Source organism: Aptenodytes forsteri, unplaced genomic scaffold (genome assembly GCF_000699145.1).
Source record: "Aptenodytes forsteri isolate BGI_AS27 unplaced genomic scaffold, ASM69914v1 Scaffold14, whole genome shotgun sequence".
In the NCBI taxonomy this organism is placed as follows: Eukaryota; Metazoa; Chordata; class Aves; order Sphenisciformes; family Spheniscidae; genus Aptenodytes; species Aptenodytes forsteri.
This window is the reverse complement of record NW_008794457.1, coordinates 2,146,307-2,156,742: the sequence shown is the minus strand read 5'-3', so window position 1 is coordinate 2,156,742 and position 10,436 is coordinate 2,146,307. Positions and strand designations below refer to the sequence as shown.

At 44.0% G+C, this 10,436-nt stretch overlaps 1 protein-coding gene across 1 annotated transcript in view; it reads left to right on the top strand.

The window, feature by feature from the left end:
• Positions 1-466: 466 nt before the first annotated feature.
• The window catches only part of SF3B3 (splicing factor 3b subunit 3), a 29,877-nt gene continuing 19,907 nt past the window's right edge, over positions 467-10,436 (top strand). The window contains exons 1-10 of the mRNA XM_009290791.2: positions 467-577; positions 1,013-1,339; positions 2,469-2,641; positions 2,939-3,080; positions 4,128-4,240; positions 5,017-5,154; positions 6,384-6,487; positions 7,720-7,885; positions 8,396-8,491; positions 9,020-9,092. Coding sequence (XP_009289066.1) covers positions 508-577; positions 1,013-1,339; positions 2,469-2,641; positions 2,939-3,080; positions 4,128-4,240; positions 5,017-5,154; positions 6,384-6,487; positions 7,720-7,885; positions 8,396-8,491; positions 9,020-9,092 — 1,402 coding nt within the window. The 5' untranslated portion in view covers positions 467-507. The remainder of the gene's footprint in view (positions 578-1,012; positions 1,340-2,468; positions 2,642-2,938; positions 3,081-4,127; positions 4,241-5,016; positions 5,155-6,383; positions 6,488-7,719; positions 7,886-8,395; positions 8,492-9,019; positions 9,093-10,436) is intronic.

Sequence of the window (10,436 nt, the reverse complement as noted above, 5' to 3'; positions counted from 1 at the left end):
CCCCTGGCCCGCGGCCTGCGGCGGCCGGCGTGCGGCTGGGGTTCCCTCCCGCGTTAGCCCCGGGGAAAGGAATCTGCTCGGGTGCTCGCCCCAAGCTGTTGTGGGTGGCTTGGCTCGCGTTAAACGAAATGGCGAGATCGGCGAGGTGTAACGGCTACAGGGCACCTTCAGAGGGATTTGCTAACTTTGTTTGGTTTCTGAACCAATAAAACCGTGGGAGAAGTAACGAGCTGGAAGTCCTGATCGCAGCACGGAGCTCAGCCGCCGCCCGGCAGCCTGGTTACCTTTGGGAGAGCCTTTTGCCTCGTAGAATTACTAAATACCAAATAACTTTAGCTGGGCGGCAGTGAGCCGCCTGATGTAAAGCGATACACGCAGACAGGCGAGAGGGCGGTGGTTCTCTCCCTGTGCCTATGGAAGACTTTGTTTTTACAAAGTACGTGTTTTTGTTCTGCGTGTTGCAGGCTGAGTGGAGCTGCCAGAAGGTGAAGCCAACCCCTTGCCAACATGTTTCTCTACAACCTGACCTTGCAGCGTGCCACCGGCATTAGCTATGCTATCCATGGCAATTTCTCAGGTAACTTTCTCCTCCCTTCACGCATCTTGGCTTGAGCTCTTTTGGGTGGTAGAGGGAAAAAGGTGTCTGTTTTAGCATTTGTTAAAACACTTTGGCATTTGTTTGTTACAGCATTTTTTTCACTGGTATATTATCATTTGCTCTTGAGCGTGTTACTTGAGCTGTTGTAATTTGTGGAAGGATCGAGAGAAGTTTGGCTCGATTATCTATAGATTTAATTTAGTATTTTGTCCCCTTTCTGGTCTGTTAAAAGATGCTCAAATAATAGCGACACCCAACGTGGTGAATAAGCTGCTTTGAATTCTTCCGTAGCAGTCATAAAACTCTTTGGCATTCAGTAGTCGTCAAGTTTTATCTTCTTTCATACGGTGCTTCTTGAAATTGCATGTTCTGCTGTGCTGTTGCTAACTCTTCTTCATGTTTTGGGTTCTTTAGGAACCAAACAACAAGAAATTGTTGTTTCCCGGGGCAAAATTCTGGAATTACTCCGCCCGGATCCCAACACAGGGAAGGTTCACACCCTGCTGACCGTGGAAGTGTTCGGAGTCATTCGCTCCCTCATGGCCTTTAGGCTGACAGGTGGGACCAAAGACTATATCGTCGTGGGCAGCGATTCGGGACGCATTGTTATTCTGGAGTACCAGCCCTCAAAGAACGTGTTTGAGAAGATTCATCAGGAAACCTTCGGCAAGAGCGGATGTCGCAGAATCGTTCCAGGCCAGTACTTGGCTGTAGACCCAAAGGGCCGCGCCGTCATGATCAGTAAGTTGGCCCGTCGGCTTGTTTTCTCCTTATTTTTTTTTTCCTCCTGTCTCGGGGATGTTTGTTTTGGAGCGAGTTTCTGCCAGGTATAATTGGAAGCGTTTCTTCTCGGGCGGTTTGTTAGGCTATGAGATGTGAGAATTGCACAAATTAATTCTAACGCAGGGCCAAAACAATTTGGAAAGAGGCCAGCTTGCCTAGCGGTGCGCGGAGCCCTGAAGTGGGATGTCTGGGAGAGAAGTTGGGGATTGCAGGCGTTGGCGCTACAGCGTAGTCAGTCAGCTCCCATAGCCTGCAGTGATGTTAGGAACTCGTGTCTCTCCTCTGAGACGCATCGTGGAGACAGCTAGATGCGTTTCTCATCAGGCTTCACAGGTAGAAGGACACTTGGGTAACTTTTTTTTTATAAGATTTACCATGAGGTGTCTTAGTTACTTGGTACATGAACTTCCTCAGTTGGCCGTAGCCGGCTTTGTGCAATGCTGCTTTCCTGCACGCCGAGAGCAGGGACTTGCAATGATAGGTAGTTTAACAGTGCCCCTTTATATCGGGAACAACAGTAAATAACATCATCTCCTTTCTCACAAGTCTTGTTTTCACGGGTGAGAAGGTAGCACCGTCACAGTCGTGCCATTCACATTGATAGTTAAGGGTGATAAGTGTTTGTTATGTTGTGGATGCTGTGTATCAGGCAAGAATACGGGTTTTTTAGTTAAAATATTTCTGAGGAAAGGTCTCTTCACCAAATTGCTTTAAGTGGCGGAACATCTGGCTGTTTTTTTCAATTTGGTTTTGCTTCCCTGCAGTCTGTCATCTCCTGCGTGGTGGAATGAGTGAGTAGATCTGCCTGTAGCCATTGTAGATTGACTATTGGGTAGATGGACGTAGCCTGACGGGTCAGTCTTTGGCTTTAAAGAGCTGGAGTTGTCATTTGTGCTTGTGGCCTGAAGCATGAAAAATGAGACGTTCGAAGTTAATTGGTGGCACAGAGATAAATACCAATGGTGAACTTCAGCAGAAGCAACACTGACATTCTCTTGCAAAGTCTTACATTGGTATTGGGCTGCAGGTGTGACCAGGTTTGATCTCTAGGTGATGTGCTTCAGGTGCTGTTGTCCTTTTCTTGCAGGTGCGATTGAAAAGCAGAAGCTGGTGTATATCTTGAACAGAGATGCTGCTGCTCGTCTCACCATTTCCTCCCCGCTGGAAGCCCACAAGGCCAATACCTTGGTCTACCACGTGGTGGGAGTCGATGTGGGATTCGAAAACCCAATGTTTGCTTGTCTGGAAATGGATTATGAGGTGAGAAGAACTTGATCTCCCTTGGCTGTCTTTTGAGCTTTGTCGTGCCTCTTCTGTTCTTAATCTGTCTGTGGAGGCGGGGAGCGTTGGCTGCTTCTGCCTTGGTGGTTCTTAAATTCTTGCTGTTCAGCTGCAAAAGTGCGTATTTTCTTCCTCTGAACCTTTTTATGTGCATCTCCCAGCAAGCCGCCTTTTGGACTTTCATTCTAATGTTACTCGACCCTGTTTCCTGATGCATCAACATTGCTCCTCCTTCAGTACCTTTCTTGAAAGACACTTTCATGTGTTCTGTTCTAGGAAGCAGACAACGATCCAACAGGAGAAGCAGCAGCCAACACACAGCAGACGTTGACCTTTTATGAACTGGACTTGGGTTTGAACCACGTTGTTAGGAAATACAGCGAGCCCTTGGAAGAGCACGGCAACTTCCTTATAACAGGTGCTGCCCACCTGGCCGCCAAGTCATTTTCCTACTTGGTTCCCATTCCCCAGGGAAACAGAATCAATACGCTTTATGTCTTAGGAGTTGTTTCGATGGTGGGCTGAGCCATTGGTCTGGGTGGTGGTTCACACATGGAAATACGCAAGGATTCCTAGATAGAGCTGCGGTTTGAAAGTGTTCCTCATCTCTCTTCTTTTAGATGTATTCTGGTTATTCTCTGGATTCCGAAGCTAAGAGATATTAACTGAAATTAGCTGGTAGCAGATACAAAAGCTTGTATTTTTAGGTAGTGCACTTGCAAGTGCTCTCTTGCACAGGATTCCAGGAGCATGGAAATAGTATGCATTCAAAAGGCAGTAGATGAATCCATGGACTAAAAGCCCTTTTATAGGGATTGGATGCAAAGCTGACCTAACACCTTTGACCTGGGAAACCGCTGCAGCTTCCTCTCCAAGCACAAAGGAAGCTAAGCTTGGAGAGCATCCTTATATGCTTGCCCTGTTGTTGCACCTTCCGTAGGCAGCTGACAGACACCAAATATTGGGCTGGATTTGATCGCTACTGCTGTTTTGATGATATCTTCTGTTATGCTGGGATTTCAATAGAAGCACTTTAAAAAACATGCTCTAAAAATGAAAGATATGGCAGAAAACCATCTGGCAGATCTTTTTGACAGCAAGCAAACATGCCAGTAGCCCAAGGGTTGTGTTTATCGGACAAGCTGCTAATGTGGTATTTGGGGCATGTCGTGGCTTTTTAGACGAGAATAAGCCATGAAGGATGAAACATAAGCAATTTGTCACATCCTTCCTTTTTCTCCTTCCTGGTCGCCCAGTTCCATCTGCCCTGTTCTTACGCCGACCCAGGAAGCTCTACTCAGTGTTTTGTCTTCCCCTTCAATAAGAGTAGATTTACATAAGCAGGGTGATACGGAGCAATGGAAACTGTTGCTTTAAAGAAAACCAAAATCAACGTTCTGCAGGCAGGCAGTCAGGTCTGTGGTAAGGGCTTTTCTCATAATAACGTTTCTTTTTTGTGTTCCAGTTCCTGGTGGTTCTGATGGACCTAGCGGGGTGCTGATCTGTTCTGAAAACTATATTACTTATAAAAACTTTGGTGATCAGCCTGATATCAGATGCCCAATTCCCAGGAGACGGGTGAGAATTTTGGGATTCCTACCCTTTTTTTAAGATTATCTTTGTCAGTCCTAAATGAATGCTTGGTATTTGCCTTTCAAGGTTAAAGGCATCAGGGAGGTTTTAAAGTAGGGAAAAAGGAGTTAAAAGCGTGTTGGCCTATCATCTACCTTCCTGGCTGCATGTTACCTGTGAGGGAAGACGTGGGTGGGCATAGCCTGAAGTGATGAGCTCGGTTCATGTCTCTTCTCTGAGATTTATGCTGGAGATACTCCAAAGACTCTGATCAGGCACCAGAGTGGCAGCGCCGTCGGTGTAAGATAGGAGTACTTGAGATGGTGAGTCATGGTTGCCATAGTGTATGCAGGTGAATTTGACAGCTGCTCTGTTACATCTAAGGCTGCTTCCTCCTCCGGTATTGCAAATCGTTGTGTGCTTTGACAGCGCTGTGAACACCTGCCAAGGGTCAGGTGCTCAAAACCAGCTCTATGTGGACTGCAAGCCCTTGCCTCCATGTTTGGCTTTGATACGTGAGAGGATTTTCCAAGGAGGAGGGCAAAAAAGATAGGAGGGGGAATGCTTAGGCACAGTGTCTTAGAAATGTATTTCCTGCTGGGGCAGAGATGTACCAAGGGTTAACTACGGATGTAACGGAGGGGATGTGCTTTGTGTTAAAAGTCTCCTCGTCTACTGTCAGCTCTTAAGGCACCTGTGAAATGGAGATACTTCAGTCAGTGAAATCACGTCTGCACTTCCCGGGTAGTTCCACCAATGACCTCCGCTTTCTTTCTCGACAGAATGACTTGGATGACCCAGAGAGAGGTATGATTTTTGTCTGCTCTGCTACACACAAGACCAAGTCCATGTTCTTCTTCCTGGCCCAGACAGAGCAGGGAGACATCTTCAAAATTACTCTGGAGACTGATGAAGACATGGTAAGTGTCACGTGAAGAACAACAAAAGCATTCATTGAGAAGAGTCCTTATGATTCTCTAAAGTGATAAATATTTAATATTGTGGTTTTAGCTGTGTAATGGCGTGTGTTTTATGTGATTTGTAATACAGTTACACCCGCAGTTGTAACTGGTGTTTACTCATATGGAGACACAGCGCAAGGTTTGCAAAATCCTGTGAGGATTATGCTGCAGAGTCGCTTGGGCATATTTTAGATGTTCTGCAGGTGGTCCTTTCTTCAAAAGATGTAAAGTGTGGTCCATGAACCTGCTAGAGGGTATTCCAGAAACTAATTCTGGGGAACTTAGTTTCTCTTGATCACAGTAGGTGCTCTCTATTCCATCACTTAATTGAATATTTACATGCTACAATCAATCTTCTGCAAATGGAGGTGGATAGCTTGGTACAGCTGATCCATGAGTTGAAATAACAAGCTTGAAGTGGCTTGCTGCTGCTTGTCCTAGTATTTTGCAATGAAAAGATCTCTGCTGCAGTGAATCAGTTGGGTTTTTTGAGTAAATGTTGAATGTTAGTTCCTCTTTTATCTACACGTCAGATTTGGTACAAGGGATGATTGTGTAGCGTCATTACATGTCTTAAGATTGTTCTTGGATGTTTCACCAGGAGCTATTGCGAACATATCAAATGAGGAAGTTTGCTCGGGACAGTTAATTTTTCATATGTTGGGAAATGGCTGGTGTTCAGTGAAGCAAATTTCTTCTTTCTTTTAGACAGCTTGCTATTTTCGCAGCTGTTTTTTTTTTTTTTCCAAACTGACTCAGCATTACCAAAGCCAGAAAGTCTTAGAATAAAACAGGCAGTCTGACTTGTGTGTTCAAAATAATCTGCTGGGTTTTGTGATTTGTAACCTGCTGCCCCAAACTACTGATGTGGTTATGCCTGGCCCGCTCTCTTGCTTCCTTTCTTTGGAGGGGATGGCGAGGCAGCGGCAGCTTTTTTATTATTATTATTATTATTATTATTATTATTATTATTATTATTATTATTATTATTATTATTATTATTATTATTATTATTATTATTATTATTATTATTATTATTATTATTATTATTATTATTATTATTATTATTATTATTATTATTATTATTATTATTATTATTATTATTATTATTATTATTATTATTATTAAATCACACATGTACAGCTCTAGTACTTTGCTAGCACAGTCACATCTTCCTCTGCTTTCAGGTAACAGAGATTCGACTGAAGTACTTTGACACTGTTCCTGTCGCTGCTGCCATGTGTGTGCTGAAGACAGGGTTTCTCTTTGTGGCATCTGAATTTGGAAACCAGTGAGTAAACAATTTTACGTCAGCATTTTTCCCCTGAAACAGACTGTTTCTGTTCAGGACTGCAAATTGACCCTTGAACTTACTGAACATACAAAGACAACACCTCTGTTTTAATGGGTAAATTAATGCTTTGTTCACATGGCTTGAGCAGAACAATTGGTTTAGACTATGACTGAATGGGGGAATTTTTTTGTTGTTTGAACCCAGATTAGATATTACAGTGCAGAGAACAAAAGATTACATGCTGTTGCAGTATGTTTTGGAAGAATTGAGCCCTTGCAGTTCACATAGGGTCCATCATCTATCCAGATGAATTATCTTTTAATTAGTTTGATAGTTTTCATTGAACTTTTGTGTGTTATGGCCCACTCAGGAGTAGATAGGGTTTGTTATCAGTAACTGTGGTCCTTTCCTTAATAGATGTATACTTGAGGGCTTTCTCAGTTCATGTTTGGGGTTCTAGAATATTCTAAAGACTCAAAGAAGACTTTGCACACCTTTTGAAGATGGCTTAACAGTGTCTAAGTGGGGGATTCACAGGAATGGAGATTTATACTCTTTTCTGCCTACACCTGCAGTCAGCCACCTGAGGGAGCTCCAGCCAGTTTACTGGAGTGAATCTGAATTGGGTTGTATAAACCAAGCTCTCGAGGAAGCCATATTCGTTTGAGCTCTGTTAAAACCATGAAGTAAATCAGTATCTTTCTGGTTTTATTTTTTTTCCCCTGAAGTTTAACTTGATTGTTGTGATATTTAGGCTCATAAAATGGAATAGGGAATGCGGTTAAAAATAATGAGGTGAGAGTATTCTAATAAAATAGATAACTGTGGAGTTGTAGTCTTAGCCATTGGCCTTGCTGTTGGCCTCAGCTGTCAATTGGTGCTTTGGCTCTAACACAAGAATATCTGAAAGGCTCAAGGGTAAACAGAGAAAACGCTGAAACTGGGATACCTTGCCAGTGACAGCTACAAATGAGAAGACTGGGGGGAGGAGGTTGTGGTGGGGGATTTTTTGTGGGTTTTTTGTTTGGGTTTTTTTGCAGGCCTCTGATTTCTTTAAACATCTCGTCACCAAGAAGACAATCCCTGAGGCTCAATTTTAATAGCTGTATAATGTAGGGAAGGATTTCTCTCCTCCCTGCTGCCTACTGAATATTTGACTAAGGCTTTCTTAGAGAAGGCTACATGAGCTTTGCACTGAACATGCTGTTTCTCTTGCTTTCTGTCTCAAGTTACCTGTACCAGATAGCTCACCTGGGTGATGATGATGAGGAGCCAGAGTTCTCTTCTGCCATGCCTCTTGAGGAAGGAGATACGTTCTTTTTTCAGCCACGACCTCTCAAAAACCTGGTGCTGGTGGATGAGTTGGACAGTTTGTCTCCTATTCTGTGTTGTCAGGTACGTTGCCATCAGCAAGCTCCCGTTCACCACATAAGTGAGTCTTTCTCGTTTGCAGAGGAATTGATCATAGACGCATGATTTTTTTCCTTGCTTTTCTGCGGAATATTTCTGTGTAAGCGGAGTCACTAAAGCTACATTATCCTAGGTTTTCAGAAATACCGCTCTATACTAAATGCTAGATAGAAAAGCAAGTCTGCTAAATTCTCAGGCAGCTGCCTAAGCCTGGCAGCCTTTGATTCCTGTGGTGGTAAATATATATCTGGACACAGGGTGTCAGCCAGCAGTCCTGTGCTGCTTCTCTGTTGACCATCAGACCCAATTCTCTGCTCTGCAGTGAGTTTGGTTAAAACTCGACATTATTTCAGGGCAGCAGATGGTACACCCTATGGCATCTTTACTGTTTTCAGTGTCTGAAAAAAAACATTCTTAAAGCAGTAGTGTGGCATATATAGCTGAGTTTTATTTTCTCTTCTTGTGGGTATTGTTTGACACTATTTCTCCATGCAGATAGCTGATCTGGCCAATGAAGACACACCCCAGTTGTATGTGGCTTGTGGTCGGGGGCCCCGGTCATCTCTGAGGGTTCTAAGGCACGGACTTGAGGTAAGACTTCCAGCACTTTAGGAGAACAGCTTGAGAGGCGAGGACAGTGGGAGAAAATCCTTGAAATACGGCTGCTGAAATGAAGGGATTCTCCTTTTGCCATAGTCTGGAGAACAACTTTCTCTAGGCTTGCTTCTTGGAAATAGAAGGGTGGTACTGTTTACTCTTACAGTCTCAAAGGCTTTTGTTCAGTTGACTCCAACCACCTGCATTTTGTCTCCTCTAATACTTGGGTGTATTGAGCTGGAACATTCCCGGTGTCTCTGCCAGCTGCTGCTGCTGATCTCTGCTGGGGGCGGGTGACCTTCTTTTAAAGCTGATCATCCAGAGCTCTAATGTTGCCGTATCATTGCTGAATGTATTCTACCCCGTAGCATGTCTGGCATGGGGAGAGAGCATCAGAATTGGGAATTACTAGCTTTCCTGCCCAGTTGTGGAAAAGCTTAAAAACTGCTGGTGTTTTGGTGACTTACTGTGGTAAGTCTGAACGTCTGTTTGCAAGAGAACCTTGTTCTTGTTTACTCTTAGGTATCTGAAATGGCCGTCTCAGAGCTGCCTGGTAACCCCAATGCTGTATGGACCGTGAGGAGACATGTTGAAGGTATGCAGTATTTTCCTAAAGCGCAGGGAGGAGATAATGTTTTTGGTGTGTCTTGTTTGTTGTTTGTTTTCTTTTGTTTTTCTGTCCAAGGAGATAGGAGAGGTGCTGCATGATGGTGGTGTGCCATCCCCCAAAGTTATGTTTTGAATCAGCAGCCACCTGTTTGTACTTAGAAGCCACCCTCTGGTCCCCTAGAATTGTCACGCTTCCCTTTGACAAAGAAGCACCTGCCTGCAGCTGCATCCATCGCCCAATATGCTGCATCAGCTGTACGTTTGCAGCCTGAAGCTGCTGAACTTCTCATCCTTTCCCACTTCCCATAAGTTCTTGCTCCGACATCAGCAGGCAATGATTATGCTTTTTGTTGGAGTGTACTCGCTGTTCTTCATATGCGTGTTGACAACTACAGTAATCAGCTCTTTGTGAGAGAATGGGGTACAAATTATGGAACAAAGAAGATAAATCAGCAACAGTGTCTGTATTTTATTACTTCCCTCTATGCATATCTGCAAAGAAAACAAGTCTATTTGGGCTAGGACACACTCCTGTTCAAAAAACCAGCAGTGTATAGGATGCTGCTGATTCCAGGAAGGTCAGGATTTGAAATTGGCAGAAGGTACTGGATTGTGGGCTTGGTGGTTGTTTTTTTTTCCTGATCTGAAATAATGGGGTTTGCCTTACTAAAGTACAAGAGGAAAAGTCCCTTGTCCTGCCTTTCTCTTGAGGGCGAGAACAGAATTCCTCAGAAACACCTAAAAAGCCTGAAATGAATCTGTTCTGGGTACTGACAGTCTCCGTGATTATTTCTGAGGCAGTGCTTTGTATAAATCTCGCAAAGACTACTGTAGGTTTATGCACTGGATACAGAAATGCCAGATTGTTGCAGTGGAGACCTTAGCCTGCTGTGGTGACATGGTATCTTGTTTTTAAGCAATCATAGAGTAGCGTGTCTTCCAGGGAGCCAGTAACCCTGTGGGAATTTCAAACGTTGCTGTGGGATTTGCCTTGCCATCTGAGGCCTGCCATCAATTCCCATGCTCGTGTTCTGAGACTCACGTACTGCCTAAGCAGCATGGAAGGAGCTTTGAGCACAAAGTGCCTTCGTGTTCCCCAGAAATAAAAGGGTCGGAAGGAGAGTATTTCCCCAGTTCGTATCAAAAACGTGCTTTTCTTAAAAGAGGCATTCCAGTTTGTTAGAGACAAACCCATGCTCCTGCCTTCTGGACAAGGAGTTGGTAACATTTGCTCCTTCTGAGAGATGGAGGTCTCTGACATCACCTTACAGTTTTAAAACCTTTTCTCTTGGGGTTCCAGAGGATGACTTTGACTTTTCAGGAGATGGAG